The sequence below is a fragment of the Labrus bergylta genome, chromosome 9 (assembly GCF_963930695.1).
Source record: "Labrus bergylta chromosome 9, fLabBer1.1, whole genome shotgun sequence".
Classification (NCBI taxonomy): domain Eukaryota; kingdom Metazoa; phylum Chordata; class Actinopteri; order Labriformes; family Labridae; genus Labrus; species Labrus bergylta.
The window spans coordinates 3,314,230-3,334,037 of NC_089203.1; the positions used below are offsets into that span (position 1 = coordinate 3,314,230).

At 39.4% G+C, this 19,808-nt stretch overlaps 1 protein-coding gene and 1 long non-coding RNA gene across 2 annotated transcripts; both read left to right on the plus strand.

Annotated features, from left to right (window-relative positions):
* The first annotated feature begins 10,194 nt into the window (after positions 1-10,194).
* LOC136179917 (uncharacterized) lies at positions 10,195-11,787 on the plus strand. Its single transcript, XR_010666837.1, has 4 exons — positions 10,195-10,375; positions 10,509-10,553; positions 11,130-11,270; positions 11,377-11,787. It is a non-coding gene; the product is annotated as an uncharacterized lncRNA (long non-coding RNA).
* A 2,372-nt stretch (positions 11,788-14,159) lies between these two features.
* drd1a (dopamine receptor D1a) lies at positions 14,160-19,644 on the plus strand. Its single transcript, XM_065959101.1, has 2 exons — positions 14,160-14,634; positions 14,968-19,644. Exon 2 carries the CDS (start codon positions 15,314-15,316, stop codon positions 16,430-16,432), a length of 1,119 nt encoding a protein of 372 aa, XP_065815173.1. The 5' UTR covers positions 14,160-14,634; positions 14,968-15,313; the 3' UTR covers positions 16,433-19,644.
* Positions 19,645-19,808: the final 164 nt, after the last annotated feature.

The following is a 19,808-nucleotide window of genomic DNA, read 5'->3' on the forward strand; positions in this document are numbered from 1 at the left end:
CTTAAGCATTGGCTTTGTCTTTGAACACCAGAGGTTGTGGCTTAATTTGAGCATCCCAAGTCCCAACCTTGAGTATGACAACAGAGGAAAATGGCCTCCATGTGTATATGATGAATAGAGGCAACAATCTTGATTGAAGCTTATTCATCTGAGATCACCCAAAAGAAACACCTGCCTCTGCACACAAACGAGTTCATCTAAAATTCTGCAATTTATTTATCAGCGAAGAACATCAGAGAGTAAATACAACAAGGATTGAGAGAGGAAGAAACAACATCAGTAAGTGAAAACTAACAGCTTTAAGTCCGGTCGGACACAGGGGCTGACAGGCAATGCACAGAAGCAGAGCATTTTTTTTATAATTAAAGTTATTTGATACATCGCAATCAACAACAATGTCAAAAGCTGTTCTTGATCAGCATCAAAACCATCCTTAATATCGTTTTTGTCATCGTCAACAATATCATTAAGTGAATAGGTGTTCATGTAAGAGCTGGGTATTTAGCTTTTTCTTAAAGGTCCCTGTTGTGAAGGTTGGATCAGACGCCTTTCATTGGCAGAGCGTAGTGGGCAGGAGGAAGTATAGACCTGGATTATAGAGTTTAGGTGCCGTTTTGTAAGCGAGCAGCAGAGTTTTAAATTTGATGCGAGCAGTAGTGGAGATATCTGGTGCATTAGCTCCATCAAACACTGCTGGAGCTTTGCACTGATGTTTTGTATTCTGGCAATGTCACCACCATAACACAGTTTTCAAGATGGCATGTGCAAGTGCTTTCACCAAAGTGCCCCAGACTCAGTCATTATCGTGTTGATTCATAGTGATTTGACAGACATTATCAAAATTAAAAAATTCCATTTTATTGCTCTAACACTTGGGAAAAGCCATGTTTCGGTTAGCTTACTGCACTCTGGATTTTTGTGAATGAGATTAAACAACAATGTACTTTCTGTTTCGAACCAAACTTGACTTCCTAAATTGCACAAGAAAATTACCTTAACTTTTCATTTAGTAACTTCTTTTTATAGAATTAAGCATATACAAGCTTTTGCATGTTCCCCTTTTCCTTGTCTAATTTGGTCCTTTTCCAGGCTTTATATAATCACTTCCTGAAACAGTTTTCCGTTGTTCTTAGTTTAGCCAATTATTCAGTCTCTTACAGCCTGTCAATATCTGTGGAGGGTCTCTTTATCAGTTAGAACTTGTTCACTCTGGTCATATGTCACAGTCCCATGGTTGTCATTGATTCAATATGTACCTCAGGCCAAAGCAGCATCTGGATGGTTTGCATGATAAGTTGTATGACAAGGTTTAGCACTTCATCATGAGTGGTTTATTGGATCATGTTTTTTTTAATGTTCTTTTTTAACCAAAATCATTTATTGATGGTTCTAGGAAAGCTGTGGGTTCAAGCCCATGTTGACTTTCCTGTTAGCCTCTCTCTGAAATGGCTCTTTCATAAAGGCTTCATCAGTGCTTTGTTCTCCTCTTAACTGACAGATCTCATCTCTGTGCTTCAACTCGAGTGTGATTTTTAATGGCATCTAAACTATCCACCTTCAACCACACATTTATTTTTTCAAATTTCAGGGGCTGCAACAGATTTTATAACTTTCCAGCGCTGTCAAGTTTTTCTCATGTTAACTATTGACCAGGTGTTTGAAGCTGAGAGAGTAGGCGACTCTCATTTGTTATTAATTTCAACATTATCTTCAAATCATTTCTTGTCTGTTTTCAGATGAATAGACCTGTACAGTTGGTGCACTTAAAGAACTAATAATTATCACATATAGCGTCTATCTGAGACGGCATGCTTTTCACTTCTTTGGCTACAAACACTGATTTCAGACTTAGTTTTTTTTTTTTTTTCTCATTTAAAGTTTTTTATTTAAGTTCAACTTTAAAGACAGCTTACAGTATGCATTAACATTTTTTCTTTTTGTTTAGACATTTGCAACATCCGACAAAAAATAAAATAATACAAATAAAAAATAAAAAAAAGACAGAGAAAAAATATATAAATAAATAAAAACAGACAGAGAACAACAACAAAAACACAAACGAGGTCACAGAGGTAGTATATATTATATAGCTATAGAGGGGCGAAGAGAGGGTGTACTTATGGAGGTATTATTTTCTGGTTACATAACTTGCACTGTCTGTCTTTGGAGTGTGGGGAATAACGGCACAGTCTTTATAATGTCCAAAATGTCTTTCCATATGTGTTGGTCTTCCTTGTATTCGTCAACCAGGTTAGAGGCTGCACCTTCCATTGAAACAGTCTCCATAAATGTATGTAGCCATAGATCATGCTTCAGTTTTCCTGTTTCTTTCCAGTGGCTAGCAATCAGTCTCTTGGCCGTCATACATCTGGTTGTTATTATTTGCTTATTTTGTTGTGACCAAGTTCCTTGAGGTGTATAGTTAAAAAGACACATCACAGGCTCACAAGTCATACTTTTGCCAATAATTTTACCAAGAGAAGCAGTAACCCCGTCCCAGAACATTTTTATATAATCACAGGACCATAACATGTGGAAAAAGGTTCCCTTAAATCGATTACAATGCCAACACAGATCAGACTTAGATGAGTCCATCTTATTGAGTCGAACCGGTGTAAAGTATAGTTGATGTATACAATGATAATTAATCATCTTGTTTTTAACTGATTTGGAAACTGGGTGGAGTGTTTTCCAAATATGTTCCCATGTCTGAGAATCCAGGGATTTACCTATATCTAACTCCCAGTTCCGTTGTGTTGCTCTCCAACAATCATCTAGTGATCTATTTAAAAGTTTGTACACCTTGGAAGCAATTTTCTCTCCTTCACTTATTGTTTTCTTTAGAGTTATTTCTGTTTTGTTCATTTTGGGTATGGTTACTGCCTCTCCTAAGTGCCTAGACAGCTGAGACCTTATTTGCATGTATAACAGAAAGTCTTTATTCTCTATGCCATATGTGGTTTTCATCTCATCGAACGTTTTCAGTTTTCTGCTGTGCAAAGTTTTCAAGTCATCTAGTATAGCAATTCCTTTAGCCTCCCAGTTGTCATTCCTCATAGGCCTACCATCCAGAGTAAACCCGTAGTTGTTCCAAATGGGAGCATTTGGGGATGTTTTTGCTGTAAAGCTCAAAGACTTCTGTAAAACTTTAGCGATGTCACAGGAAAACTGGATTAATGGATTGTCTATAATTCTACAGGAGGGGCTATACCAAAGGCCCTGTATAGATATTTTTACCTTTAATTGGTTTATGATTTCTTGTTCTATATTTTCCCATCTTGTTTTTCTTAAATCTGAGCCATAACCCCAGCTAAGAGGATAGCGTGAGTTGAGGGCAAGGTAATAATTGTATACATCTGGTAATCCAAGACCACCTGACTTCCTGTCAATATACAAGTTCTTTCTGCTTATCCTTGGGGTCTTATCTCTCCAGATAAAATTATGGAAGAGCTTATTTATTTCTTTAAAGAGTCCCCTATCTACAGAGAGTGGTAGCGCTGCAATGAGGTAAGTTATTCTAGGTAACACATTCATTCTTAATGTGTCTATCCTTCCCCATATAGTCAGTGGCAGAGACTTCCATCTCTCTAAGTCATGTTTTATGTTGGTTATAAGATTTCTAAAGTTAAAAGACACATTCTCACTTATATCAGATTTCAGAGTTACTCCTAAGTATTTCATTCCTTCAGGGGACCATTTAAAAGATAAGTTGTTAATGTGTATCTTATGGCAATGAATGTTCAGCGGTAGGGCTTCGGACTTTTCCCAATTAATCTTGTAACCTGACAGAGTTCCAAATTCCTTTACAGTGTCTAAAGTGTACTTAAGGGAATGTGGTGGGTCAATTAACGTGAGAAGAATATCATCAGCAAATAGGCTAATCTTCAGTTCTGTTAAGGGGGCTGTAATACCTCTAATATTTGGGTGGGTCCTGATCATCTCTGCCAAGGGTTCCAGAGATAAAACAAAAAGCAAGGGGCTCAATGGGCACCCTTGTCGGGTACCTTTTTGATTTCAAATGGGTCAGATAGTAAGCCATTGGTAGTGATTCTGGCTTTAGGCGCGGTGTATATCATTGAGACAAGTTTCAGAAAGTTGGGTCCAAAACCGTATTCCCTAAGAGTCCTAAAAGGGTATTCCCACTCTATGCGGTCAAACGCCTTTTCGGCATCGAGGGATACAGCAATGGCTGGTTCAGTTATTAATTTGGCATAATGCATTATGTGGAATAATTTCCTCATGTTATCCCCTATTTGTCTTGATTTCACAAACCCTATTTGATCTACGTGAACAAGCTTAGGCATAATTTGGTCCATTCTCCTAGCAAGTATTTTAGCATATATCTTTCCTTCAGAATTAATCAGAGAAATTGGTCTGTAACTGCCACACTGTAAAGGGTCTTTGTTAGGTTTGGGTAAAAGTGTTATAAGTGATGATTGAATTGTTTCTGGCAGGCGGCCTCCATCCTTGGCTTCATTGAAAAGCTTTTGAATCTTGCCAGCAAGCTGGTCCACAAACATTTTGTAAAAGTTAATACTATATCCATAATCTCCTGGGGTCTTGCCACTACTCAGACATTTGATTGCATCTCTGATTTCACCTTGGGAAATTTCCTCTTCTAATTGTTCTCTTTCCTCTTCTAATAGTTTAGCCATCTTTATTTTACTAAAGAACTTATCTAATTTATCTGGGGACGTTGTAATTTCGGGCGAATACAAGTTCTTATAAAATTTCTGAAATCTATTATTTATTTCCTGAGGTGACTTCAGCACCGCTGAATTTTTAGATTTAATTGCAGGGATGATCCGAGAGGCTCGAGCTTTCTGCAGTCTATAGGCTAAAAGTTTTCCAGCCTTATCACCATTTTCAAAGTATTTAGCCTTCAATCGGTACAAGTCAAATTCTGTTTTTTTGTTTAATAGATCTTTGACTTCCAGTTTAACCTTCATCAATTCCGTATATATCTGGTCATCTTTTGGTTTGGCTTTATGGGCTAATTCTAATCTGGATAACACCTCTGTTAATTTTTGCATTCTTGCTGCCCTCTCTCTCTTTTGTTTGGAGGCAAAGCTAATTAACCAGCCCCTACAAGTAACTTTGTAGGCTTCCCACACTGTTGAGAAGCAGTTTACACTTTTTTCATTAGCCTCAAAAAATAGCTGTGTTTCAGTGTTAATAAATTCGACAAGCTTCTTGTTAGCTAGAAGTGAGTTGTTAAGCTTCCATAATGATGGTTTGATGAAATATGTGGAGGGGAAAAATTACAGAGTTATTGGTCAGTGATCGCTGTAAACCGTGTTCAGTATGTCAGTAGACCATACATTGGAGAGAACATTCTGCGTAACCAGAAATGCATCAATTCTTGAATAGGATTTGTGCTGATTCGAGTAAAATGTATAATCCCCGTTTTCTGGATTCATTAATCTCCAAGTATCGAAGAGACCCATGTTTTTACAAAAATCATTGAGTGCTGCCAAGGATGCTCGGTCAGATGGTATCGGTTTCTCACTTCTGTCCATTTCAGGTTTAAAAACAGAATTAAAGTCCCCTCCTACTATAATAGGTTTCCCTGAATATTCTGTAAATATAGTACTGAGTTTACTAAAGAAGCCTACAGAATCTCCATTTGGACCATATACACTTGCAATGACAATGGGTTCATTATATAGTAATCCTTCAATGATAACATATCTACCTTCAGTGTCAATATTAGAACTTTGAATTACAAATGAAGTTTTTTTATGAATTAAGATAGTCATGCCTCTGCTTTTACTGTTAAACGATGAGTGATAGACCTGTCCAACCCATTTTTGTTTCAGTTTACAAGCTTCTGTTTGTGTTAGGTGGGTCTCTTGTAGTATAGCTACGTATTTCTGATTTCAATTTGGCTAGATGACATAAAATCCTTGTACGTTTAGTTGGATTATTCAGCCCACCTACATTCCATCCAGTGACTGTGATATTATTTAATACTGATGTGTTTGTTATTCGTGACATGAGTAGTCAGTTGAAAACATTTTGTAATATTTCCCTCAATCAAAAATACTTTACAAAGTTTGACCTCACATTTAAGACATACAAATACAAAACTAACAACACAATCTTCACCGTTAGAAGAGAAAAGGACATCTAAACATGAAAGGAACAGCAAGCTGCAAACAGCAGTTGCAAAAATAACCAACTGGTTGTAAAAATAAAAAATAAACCTATGTAGGTCCGTAAATGCCACTGATAAGTCTAGGCGACCTGAACTTGTCTCCAGTTAAAGTGGAACAGATATTAAACCCTTTGGGATTCAGTTGGTTGAAAATTAAGAAGAAAGAGAGAAAGAAAAAGCAAGAGCTATCATGGCTGGGTTTTGCATACCAAGGAACCAGCTATTAATAAAGTAAACGATTATCTCAAGAATAGATCAAGTTAAACTGCAAATACGATTTTAATGTTAAAGTGCAGTTATTATATGACGTCAGCCCACGTGAGAGCGTCTATTCAGGTTCCGGGGCCATTGTTTACCTCGGAGTTGTACTCACATGGCTACCGCTGTTCATTCAACTTCTAAGTGCCGTTCATTCAAAGCGGATATCGGGAAGCAAACTTGAGAGGCCGGACTTAGCTTCTTTTGCATTGTCGTAGCTGTACTTCTTTTTATCCATGATGACCACAAGCTTTGCAGGAAATAGCAGCCAGAACGGAAGATCGACACGGTGTAGAGCCGTTTTAATGGGATTGTATTCTGCCCTCATCTGGGATACGGTTACAGAGTAATCTTGGAAGATGAAGAAACACTGCGACTTGTATGACAATTCCCCCTTCCTTCTGGAGGCATGGAGGATGTTCTCTTTATCCTGGAAGCGGAGCAGGCGGATGATAATGGGGCGAGGTTTCCTGTTACTATCCCTCGGTGGTCCCACTCTGTGCGCCCACTCCAGCTCAGGGCCCGGTTGGTCTAGCGCAGTTTTTAGCAGGTTAGTGGCGAACATTTTAATGTCCTCCGTGTTTTCTGCAATGTTCACAATCCGAAGATTGTTTCTTCGTGAGTAATTTTCCAAGTAACTCGTTGTAGCTCGTTGAAAGGGTTTTGTTACATATTTTTAGCTAAAACTGGAGCGCTCGTTCGAGAAGCGTCCTACTCCACCAGGATCATCACGTGAAACCAATGATTCAAGACCAGTAGACCAGTGGTTCTCAACTTGTACAAGTCCGTGACCCACCACCGCCCCTAAATGAACAGCTGTGACCCAAACTGGTGAAAATTGGGTAGTTTGGACTTGAGACAGTTTTAAAAACAAACAAACAATGGTTTAACTGTCAATCAGAATGACCGATTTCAGACTTAGTTGACATTTAACAAGGTAGTCTTTTTAAATAAATAAAAAAGTATGTTCTTGTTTTTTTTTCTGTTTGCATGCATAATAAATGTTATTACGTCACATTACATCCTTTATTAGGATTAAACAAACACTGACCCAGATATACATTACAGCCAGTGAGTAACTTCATTCGCTCACTCACACTAACTTTGAAGTGTTGACTCATTTAGTATTTGTATTCTACATGTTGAACCTCCATTACATCATTGTCCCTTCTACATTCATCTAATATTGATCTGTGATCATGACAAGTATCTTCTTCACTCACATAAACATGTATAAAAACAGCAGGAAGAGTTAAAGTTTGCGTCATATCTTTAAGTTAATTTAACTTATTAGATGTTTTCTTTAGTATTAATCAGGCACCACAAATGGTTTCAGATCAGTATGAGCTTCCCAGTGAAACTGTGACATCATTGATAGTGCAAACATGCCATCACTGTGCACAATCTCTGTGGGGAATCTCCAAATCAATCTCCCTTCCCCCACCTACTCTCTAACAAAGAAGGTTAAAAATAAATAGACATTACACTTGTACACTGAGATGAGTCAATGGTGTAATCAAACCGCGGGACATGTAAAAAGTAAAACAGAAACTGTGACGTCATCATCACACTGTAAATAGTTAAGCTGTATTCTGTGTCATTAATAATTATTTTTTACAGACCACAGAAACTGATGTATGGGGAAATGTTGGCAGTGGTGGAGAAGGAAATAGGAGAAGGGTTGCCCGTCTGAATTTTCTCTTGCTCTTTAATGGGGTCTCTCGAAGAGTTCCCACCAGTTCTTTTCCTTCAGCTGTACAAGTGAACAAGAAGCCCTACAAAGCCAAAGTGCATTTTTTGTGAAATTCACTTCTAAAGTGCAGTACCTGCTCTTCAATCTGTAAGGGGTAAAACAATATGCAGAAAAGGGAGATATGTAAAGCAAAGATGTGAAAATGTTTTAGTTATTTTTGATACCACATGTTTTAAAATGATTCAATCACTGTTATGTTACTAGCCAAAAGTACCGGAGCTAAAAATAAAACTACAGATCTTTAGATTAAGATTAAGATTTTTACTTTTAGTGATCCCGCAAGGGGAAATTCAGTTTTTACACTCTGTAAGTCATGCAACACAAACATAGGCTGAAGTATACACACATGCACAAACAGAATCCTATGGACATGCACTAATAGAGAGATGTCAAGGTGACGGAGCAGGTGCTCCTGAGCTGATGGTGGGGAGGGGGTTTGGTGCCTTGCTCAAGGGCTCCTCGGTGGTGCTCAGGAGTTGCTCGGGCACCTCTCCAGCTACCAGACCAGCTTCCACGCCGGGACTTGAACTGGCGACCCTCCATTTCCCAACCCAAGTCCCTACAGACTGAGCTACTGCCGCCCCCTCAACCCTAGTAATATTGATATCCAACGACTGCTGCAAGTGAAACAGAGAGAACAGTGGTGGTTTCCATTTATCGAGTACTTTTGAAGTCCCAGAAAGATGTAAAAGTTATGTTTATATCTCTCACAGCCCGGAGTACATTTTGGTAATTGATGCCCAGGCCGATAAAAGGTGGATGTGACCTGCAGTGTAAGCGCTTTCAGTAGTCGGAAGACTAGAAAAGCATTTTATAAGCTCAAGTCCATTTACCATTTCCATGTGTTTTGTGTTGTTAATTAATTTATTAATGGATTTGAATCAATTGTTCAGTTCATATGAATTGTTGCTCAGATACCCAAACATGCAGTCCTGTAACTGTAAAATTGTATTTATAAGATAAAAAATATATTTTAATCTGATCTATGAAATAAAATAGGAAAGAATACAAACGAGTAGAAAATAATATACATCTTGTTCATCTGCTTACATTAAACTCAATGAACACTTGTTAGTTACTGCAGCCCATCAGTGTGTGGCCATATAATTATTCAGCAGTAAAACAAAGGCAAAGTGCAGTTTTAGCCGTGAAACTGAAATGGTCAACCTGAAGGTCAAAGCACAATATGCTTGAAATTCACTTCACTTTCATCTAATCAATCATACAGTTGGTTGTTAAATATAATTTGATACTTCGATTGGCAAACAAAAAACACAAAAAGCAGTTTTTCTCACTTTGGCAGTTTTGCAGATACTGCATGTCGGCTTACTGGTTACTGTGTAGAAGTTCAAAAAGTGTGAAAAAAAGTGCAAAATGTCTTCACAGTAAGACTGCATAGTAGGCCATAACTCACCTCCAATACCAACTAATGAGAGAGGATGTTGTCTGATGCAACTTTTGAAGGATTTGCGCAGCTCATATGGTCACCGGTGAGGTCATGTAGAACATTAAACAGCATCAGTGTTTCACTTTGAGAAGTTTTCCATTGCCCAGTTCTGGAAGAATTGACAGAAATGTTCAAAGGAGTTTTAACACAAGATACTTCTACATCTCACCTTGAAACTGAGCATCACACTGAACATTGAACTGTTTGTGGTTAATGTAGTCAGTGCATTTATTGGTTCCTAATACCGGTTCAGACAAGCCCATTCATCTGAGCAGAGAAAGTGTTGTATTTTGATACCTCTTATCTCATCAAGATTGAGTTTGAAAATGCAGTGAAACAGGATTGTTGCCATTCACTCATAACTGAGGAGAATACCGGTTAACGATTTTCATTTTACAGGTTGATGGCAATTAATTTTTGATAATCTATAAAAATCTACAACCTTCATTTTCAAGTGAGCCATCATTTTCTTTCCATGTGCTGTAGGTGTTAAGATGACATCACTGACTTCCTGTCCCTCTGTATGTATAAATAGGCAGATACACATCACACCAGTACTCATACTTTAGACAACAAAAAGAAGCTGTGAAGGAAAAGAGACACACCACTCTGCAGAATGATGAAGAGTGTTTTTGCCCTTGTTGTCCTGTTGCATCTCTGCTCCAGTGTGGATCCCAAAAAAGCCCTGTATAGGGAGATGATAGACAAACTGGTTAAACTCAACGAATTACAAAATGACAGCAAACTCAATTTCACATCTGTAAGTATTTTGCATTGACATTATCATGCTTTATATCACGTGACACTTGGTCAGCTGTCTTATACATATGTGACAATTGGAAACTTAACACATCACCTAAATATATATATTTTTTCTCTCTTTTTCGCTATAGCCGGTCAAAGTGCAACAGCCATCATTGAAGAAGATCAAAAACGTTGTAAGTATTGCTTCTTTCCACAATTTGCAGACAAAAAGGTTTTCACCACTTTAAGTGGAGCTCAGTTAAGGTTCCAACATTGTTTGTATGAATTTTCATGAATTAACTCATTTTGGTAATACTGTGGATATATTATTTTAATTCTCTAACGATAACGGTAATTCTCCTTGTAGGTCTGTGTAGATGTAATATATATGTGTAAGACTCTCAAAGCAGCAGATCAATATTTGGATAGGAACCAAATATGCTGTTAGCTAAAAAGGGAAATATGATTTGCTCAGGCTAAAGAAATGTTTATGTCTGAAAGTTTCAAGTAAAGGTAATGTCTACTTTCTAGCCCATTTAAATTGTACCCAAATGGGAAGGAATTTGCTGTCTGTACCTGCTAGCAGAATAAAAGCTAGACTGTCAACATGAAGAGTTTGTCAGTAATTCATGCTATGCTTTGTCTGACCTTGGCAGAAAAAAATCCTTAGATAATCCACAGTCAGTTTCACGATTTCATCATTGAACAGTTACAGAAACACCCCCACCAAACAAACATCCTCATTGGTAACTTTAATATTTCTGTTGCAGACTTCCTGTGTCAGTTTCTTTGTAAAGAAGCTGGATTCCCTTCTTCAGAATGTGACGGTACAGAAAGAAGAAGAACACATTCTTCAAGGACTAAAAGCAAATCTGAAGGCTGTCAACCCACTCCTAACAGGAGACCCTGAGGTATGCCGGCAATAAAAGGGAGAATGCATTTTTTTTTCACTTGACACATTAGTAGGTGTGATCATGACAAGACCCAATCTTGAACCCTCTCTGTTCCTTTCTGCAGAATGGTACCAGTTGCCTGATGAAAACGTTGATTCCAATGGTTTTCCATCAGTACGCAGCATTCCTCAGGAAACTATACAGCCAATAAAATGAAGACTAATCCTACTTGTTTGAATGTTTACATAGATCAGTTGGGATTGTTTTCAAACAGGGTCATTTTAAGTGAGTGTCTCTAATGAGATGACAGGTGGGACTAATGAATGTACTTCATATTTATTTTTTCTGCAACTCTGAAATCCATTTTTTTTCAAAGATTTGTATTTAAGTATTTATTTATGTATATTTCTTTTTACAAAGTATTTATTTATTTATATATAATCAGACACTTCTTATAACGTTTTCAGCTGTGTGGATGGAACTAAGAAATATTCACAGTGTGAACAATGTGATGTCATTTCAGACATATTGTGCTGCTGCCATAAATAAACCAACTACTTTCATAATTTTACTGTCACTGAGTATTTGTGAAAGATTTTTAAAGCCTATTTTAGATTTTGACGTAGGACAAATGTTTCCTTTTTCAAATGTTTCCTCTTATTGAATGCTTTAAAAAAAAAAAGGCATAGTCAATAATAAAACGATTCACCCTGGAATAAAGACACAACTTATTACATATGAAGACGTTTAGTAATTCTACACAGAAAATGAAGAAAGTTTAAAGTACTGCATTGTTGTATTTCATGTAAGAACATGGCTGAAGTGGCTTTACTAGCAGGAGAAAAAAAGAAAGAAACAGACAGTGTGAGTGAGAGCAGTAGGGAAGCTGTGTCTCTTATCTTTTCCACTCATCTGTGGCAGCAGTAAGCGCTGACATGTTTTCAGGCCAGCGTGCTAACTCACACTCATATGAACCTGCACAGATATGCATGCCTACAGAGCGGCAGAGACAGAGGGCTGACTTTTACTAAAATGTTGGTTCCTGCATCAGCTTGTTTTTTGCTTTCAGCTGTCTTACTCACAGTACTGGTGTGTTTCGCGGGTGGCTGGGTACCTGTCAGACAACATCACTGTAAACACTCAGGAGTTTTGTCAGGACTTGTTCAGCTACACAGGAAATGCTAGAAAATGTAAAAGCTGCATCAGCCCAAATCTTTACGAGATCATGTGTTGATTGACAGATTGATGAGAAAAGCATCTAGAGTCATGGTTTTCCTTATCTCTTATCAAACCCTTTTTCTTAGTCACATCTCAGTGTCTGAGGTGAGAAATCTACTCAGTGACTCATTGCATTTAAAAAAAAAAGTAAAATTGAGAGGCGTGACACTCAGCATGTTTAGGAAACCAAACCTCACAGCCGCATCAATGTGTCTGTAGCCTCTGAACTGCATGACATGAGTGAGAGGAGCAGCTGCAGAGCAGAAGGCAGGTGGAGGGAGATGCTCTGGAACAGCCCCACAATGCACCTCTGTCTCTCCTGGTCCCACATGTGACTTTTGAACTCTTGGCCTCCCTGGCTGGCTGCAATCTTTTGATGTCCTTTAAGGCAGCACTTACAAAGTATGATTCACAAAAAAAGAGTTAGAGAATAGGAAGAGCATGCAGACTGTTTATGAAAGAATTAACCATGAATGGAAAGAAAACAATAAACACTCAAAACTGATGAACAGCTTGTTTCCTTATCTTGGCATGAAGCCCGGAAAGGAGGGACAATTTGCTGAGTTATTAGTTAGGTTATTATTTCCTGTCCATGAAATGGTTTGACAAAAAAACTGTTCTTTATGCTAAGCTAAGCTAATAATTTCACAGCTGCAGTCTGGGCACTTTACACACTGACACTTTAAACTGTTTACATTATTCTATATTTTGTATGTTCAAATATTTCTTTTTTAATTTTACATTATATTTCTATTTTACTGTATTTATGTGTATTAGTAATTTGAGTGTTTATTGCATGGCCTTGCGGAACAGTCTTTACATTTCACTGCACATCTGTATGAGCATGTGACAAATACAAATCTTGAATCTTGAAGATGTCATGCTGTAAAGGCTTCTCACTGTCTACTTTGTCTATTGAAGGTTGACGGATAATGAAAATGTACAGTGTAGTTTCCAAAAGATAGAGGCATTGTTCTGGGAATATCATTTTGCAAAGAAAAAAAACAAGCTCCTTAAGTCTAAAGCCTGTAACCCTTTACATAAATGTCTTATTGTGAGGATGTGTGAAGGAAAAGGGTAAAAAAAAGAAGCTGTTTCTTCTCCACCTGTCAGAAGAACTCACATCACTGTAAGGTGACAGCTGGCATGTCACGATTGTTTCTGCATCCCACTACGCTCTGCATGCAACATACCAGCTTGAACGGAATGACATCATCGTGGCAGACAGAAAATGCCAGTATTTAATATTTTAGTTTTTTTTAAAGGCAGCATTTGATTTATCAAAGCAGGCCAAATTGCTGAGTGCTGCTGAAGGTGACTTTGGTCTGCATGACAACTCTGGCATTGTTGGACGATGAATGTGAGGTTTTGTTTTTAAAAGTCATATCATCTGTCCTGGCATAAAACTGTCTTTATTAAATCTCTCTTTCATTGAGTCAAATCCTGCAGTGAAGAAAAAGCCTTCATATGCGCTGTTAATCCCTTCTACTTCATTTCCCTCTGCAGACGCAGTTGCTCTGTTTTTTTTTCCACCAGGTGGCCTCAGCAAACCACTGGCCAGGCATCTCTGGCCATTGTGCTGATTCAGTTTTATAACCTGCATCCTAATTTTATCAAACTACATCACAGAGCAAATGTATCTAGGTCAAAAGAAGAGAAACTGCTGCTGCTGCCGACAGGAGGCTGTGATCGGCACTATTGGGTTAAACTTTGAGTAATGGGTCATTCATGATAAGTCAGGTGTTGTAGTAGTACGGTACTGTGCATTAAGCCATAGGCAGGACTGGCCGCTATAGGGCCAGAGTCACATGCTTTCTTTCTTTCTTCACTTTTTACTGAATGGGACAACGTCAGCGCGTCGGAGCGCACGATCTCCGGGATTTGGCTGCAGATGCGCACCGAGGCTGCATAAGGACGCAGGGAACGAAGAGGTGATGGTTGAGTGACATTTGAGGGACTGTTGGTGTGTTTTCTGATCGGGAACAAACAGTCAGCCTTAAAGGAACCTGTAGATGATTTGATCAGTCCGGTGTCTGGCGTGTGTTTGTCGGGACATGGAGACCGGATGCCCTTTGGATGGACTTTACGCGGGGAAGTTCTTATGCAAGCGATGGGATATTTATATGGAATCAAGAAACAGCGTCTGTATGGCTGCGAGGGAGAGGTGAGTTTGATGATGACGAGGAAGCATGTCGGGTAAATATTTTTAGGAATGTGTGACTCTAGATTGGTCCTGTCTTTACAATAACAATGCGCTCATGGGAAAATCCTGCTCCAATAGCTGTAGTAGCCTATATGTTTTGAAACCAGATACCTGACATTACAATACACGATATCGGCTATAAAAGATTATATAAACCAAAAAAAAAAAAAAAAACAACAAAATAAAGATTAATTATTATTTTTTTACCAGTGTTGCATTTTTAAAAACGAGAACTATAATCAAAATGAGAACAGTTCCATCCAATTGAATATAATTCATTTCTCTAATCCACAGGGCTTCTGATGCTTTTAGCACGCAGGGAAAGGATTCCTATATTACAGCAGTTTGAGATCTTCATCAAGTCCTCCTCATTACACCAGGAAATTAAGTCATTACTATGACTACACGAGTGCAGCTCAAATGATGTCAAATCCCAGGTACAGAGTCAGGAGGCATGTGTCAGGCCACGAGGGGGCTCACCTTGAAGACCCCATCCATGATCATTCAATAGAAGATACAATGATGGCCATTTTTTTGCGAGGCTTGAGAGCAGGAGCCTCCTCGTTTCTAACCGTGTGGATGTAGCACGACTCTTCAGCATGACTTAAACAAACATTACCCCGACATCACATTTTCAGGGATGGATGGCATGAACTTCACAACTGTCATCGATTCTGGCTTCCTGGAGGAGGCTCCAACCAGCCGCGTCCTAACAGGCTGCTTCCTCTCACTGCTCATCCTCACAACTCTGCTGGGAAACACACTCGTTTGCGCCGCCGTCACCAAGTTCAGACACCTCCGCTCCAAGGTGACCAACTTCTTTGTGATCTCACTGGCCGTGTCGGACCTCCTGGTCGCCATCTTGGTGATGCCGTGGAAGGCCGTGACAGAGATCGTCGGGTTCTGGCCTTTCGGCTCCTTCTGTGACACCTGGGTGGCTTTCGACATCATGTGCTCCACGGCGTCCATTTTGAACCTCTGCGTGATCAGCTTGGACCGCTACTGGGCCATCTCCAGCCCGTTTGGCTACGAACGCAAAATGACGCCCAAAGTGGCCTACGTGATGATCGGCGTGACCTGGACGCTGTCTGTGCTCATTTCCTTCATTCCTGTGCAGCTCAACTGGCACAAGGCCCAAACTAAACCCTACACCCCTTTTACCGGGTCGTCAGGCTCCCCGGGTTCAAACGGTACATCTTACAGCGGCGCAGAAAACTGCGACTCGAGCCTGAACAGGACCTACGCCATCTCCACCTCGCTCATAAGCTTCTACATCCCCGTGGTCATCATGGTGGCCACCTACACTCAGATCTACCGCATCGCCCACCGACAAATACGGAGGATCTCGGCGCTGGAGCGAGCGGCCGAAAGCGCCAAGAACCGACACGACAGCATGGGCGGAGCCTCCAGCATCGCTGAGTCCGAGAGCTCTTTCAAGATGACATTCAAGAGGGAGACCAAGGTGCTGAAGACGCTCTCGGTGATCATGGGTGTGTTCGTGTGCTGCTGGCTCCCGTTCTTCATCCTGAACTGCATGGTGCCGTTCTGCGAGCAGTCGAGCGGCGGTGACGCTTTCCCCTGCGTCAGCCCCACCACGTTCGACGTGTTCGTGTGGTTCGGCTGGGCTAACTCCTCCCTCAACCCCATCATCTATGCCTTCAATGCAGATTTCCGCAAGGCCTTCTCCGTCCTGCTGGGCTGCCACAGACTATATCCAGGAGGCCACAACATAGAGACAGTCAGTCTAAACAAGAAATGACTCATGACTCTCTCTCGCAGCACTGACTCATCCTTAACGCTCCTGTGTGGGCCGCTTTCATCCACTTCAAATGAGGACGCCGCGTTTTTGTGTTGACTCTAACTTGGACTGAAGGATGTGGTGACCCTACATGTACCTGTGTTTGCATTAGGGGAGTGGCCTGTCCCCGTACATGCAATCAGAGCGAGTTGCCACACTGTCTTTGTAACGGAAGTGTCTTCAAAGAGGAGAAGGGATTTTTTGGGGATTGAGATTAAGACTCATGTGTTGTTGTGCCAGGGTGCAGGGAGCACAGCGGTGCTGACACGCCCCCTGGGATAGATAATCCCATGACTGGGCAGCAGCACGACCCTAATGCTGTCAGACACTGCTCTCTTCAATACCATCACACACAAACGCAAAACACAAACACTGTCAAAGCAGGCTCATCCAAATGCTGCACCCGGCGTGCACACTCCGAGAGATAGCATGACAGCACACAGACATGCTGTTACTCATTAGGTGAATGTTGTGCGGCTCTGCAAGGATCCAGGGAGAAAAGCATCAAACCAAATCAGGTTACCTCAAAAATAAACATGTAGGTAAAGTACAGCCACATTATTTCATATTTAATCAACAATGAAAACAGTTTTTTATTTAATATCAAGAGTTATACTTCATATTGTTTTAAAACGTACAAGGAAGTGGATGAAAAATATGATCTTAACTTATTTTGGAAATAAGGTTGATGAATGAATAAACACAGGCTGTATCTCAATGCTGAGACCTGTTCATGATTGTTGTTTATAGCTCATCTTAATGTCAATTCATTGTATCTTTTAACCACATTTATTTAACAGACATCTCATAAATTATTTGAACTCTTGTGTTGAAAGACAAGACTTTAACAGAAGTCTTGTTTGGCTTGTGGTGTCTTTGACTGTTGTGGTTATTTAGAAGCTGACACAGAATTGCAAATGTCTGAATTGTGTCAACGTTGGCTCTTTAAGTAAATGGTGAATTGACTTGAGCTTTTCTAGTCTTCTGACTACTCAAAGCGCTTTCACACTGCCGAAGCAGCGGGAGCATTCGGGGTTAAGTGTTATGCCCAAGGACACATCGACCTTCTGATTGATAGACGACGACTCTACAAACTGAGCCACAGCTGCCCCTTAAGATTATCATTAAAAAATAATCTAGACTCAACTTGCCTTCCTGTTTGTTTTGTATGCACTTTAAGTAATTACTGAAATCTGGGAACACCGTCTGGTCAGATTTCTGTCCCTGTCGTGTTTCACTGTGTTAGACGATCACACCAGTTGAAAACGAAACCTTCAGTTAGCCACATTATTTAGGCCACACGAGTCGGACTAAAAGAAAGCATGTCTGTAGATAGCAATAGCAATCCTTCCTTTATCAAGACGAGTGTGTGTAGCTCTCAAGGCCTATCTCTATCTAAATAAGGATGAGCACAATATTTAACGTTATGTCCTATTAATTTGTTGCCTCTGCTCTCTAATGACTTCATCTAATGACGCTGTGATGCAGCTGCTTTTTAAGAAACAGCCTTTACCCTCATCTAAGACTTTGTTACAGTTGTCTAATACATTATGTGACAGGAGAAAGGCAAGAGCTGTGTTTAATGATGGATTAGACTGAGGGTTCGTTTAAAAGAAGCAGACTGCCTGTTGTGGTTACACTTTGAATTTATGTTTAAATGTCTCATGGATTATAACAGCTTGATTATTTTGTTATTGTTTTCCAGTCTGATGAACAGTAACCTTAAAAGTAATGTAAGAACATTATGATGAACAAGGAAGTCAGTAAACTGTGATGTGTTTACCATGGAGAGTTTCTGCAATCATTCATTCATCAGTTTGTTATGTATCTTCTGATTAGACCTTTTCAAAGTGACAGCCACATGTCAGCACATTTTTAAGAAGTTGTGAGACAAAATGGTAAATACAGCTCAGTCTTTTTGTCTGAATTCCTTGAGTGCCTGTTGACCTCAGTGATGACAAAACTACAGTCACTGCGTCCAGTCTAAAAATAGACACATAACCCTGGGAAAGCCACAAACCTTTTTTTTTTACTTTGGATTAATCAAATTATTATAATGAATTATGATGCAATATCTAAATTTAAGATTTAGAGATGCTGATGCCCTTTTATTTTTTCCTCATTTGGACAGAGCCAGACTGTTCCCCCCCTGCTTCCTGTTTTTATGCTAAGCTAGGGGTCTCAGCTTCATACTAAATGGACAGAAATGAGTTTGGCAATACATCAGTCAGTTTACTTGTGGAGGGAAACTAAATAACAGTTTTTCCATTGATTTCAACAAAATAATTTCAATCTGTGTATACAATATAGAAATTATATCAAAACTACCATCTTAAATCCAAAGACGTATCCAACAAGCATGGAATATGAACTGTTACCTCTTATGTGTTGAACCTGTTCTGTTTTTTTTGTGCTAACTTGTTTTATCAGCTCGCTTCAGTTAGAATTCATAACACAAAGAAGAGCGTGTTTTTAAGCTGCTAAATAGATCTCTTTAGATGGAGTAGTTTCAGAGGTCTGATCACTGAAAACAGGTTGTGTGTCATTTTTAGACAACAAGTTGAAGACAACAGAAGAAATAGTTGCCATGTCTTAATGCCCAGAATAATTAAAGTGTGTCCATTTTGCAAAAATCCAGTGTGTGTCGTGTGTCTTTGAATTAGACCTCTACAGATCTAACTTCCTTAAGCGCATTTCACACCAGTCTAAAGGATCAAAATGAACTGCACCAGCTGTGTCTCACATCCTGAAATTCCACTCTTGCGTAATGAGTCTGTAGTTCACGTGTCTGTTCACTCTGGTGATGTAGTGACATCATTAGCAAAATGGAAGCCTGGAATAATAAAGTAATTTAGCAACTGTGGCATCTCTTTATCCTCTTTATTCATTCATTTTCTCTCAACAAATGATTGGCTGAACTCTTTAAAGGAAGAACGTATGACTTTTTGATCCAATAGATGTCGCCCTTGAGCACCAGCATGAAACCAAAACAAACTTATGTTTGGCCACACCTCCTCCATACTGAAGCCTCCATTCTCCTCCAGCGACCTCCGACCCCCTCTTCACTCACGTTCACAAGAAGGGTTAGTTATGAGTTATGAATTAGAACGCACCAGTATTTATGTGTAAAATGTTGCACATTCTTCCTTTAAACCTAATACTTTACATAACTGTTGGAACAATAGATAGATAGATAGATATATAATACTTTATTGTCAGACGTAGTCTGAAATTTGCCTTGCGTCACAGCAGCTCCATTTGCTGCACAGCAAAGACAGGAAACAAAGATACAAACATTTGACACAACACTCAAACGCCAAACAAATACCCAGACAAT

Bases quoted from the DNA above. Each gene is read 5' to 3' on its own strand.
- drd1a (XM_065959101.1), top strand. From the start codon at position 15,314: ATGGATGGCATGAACTTCACAACTGTCATCGATTCTGGCTTCCTGGAG.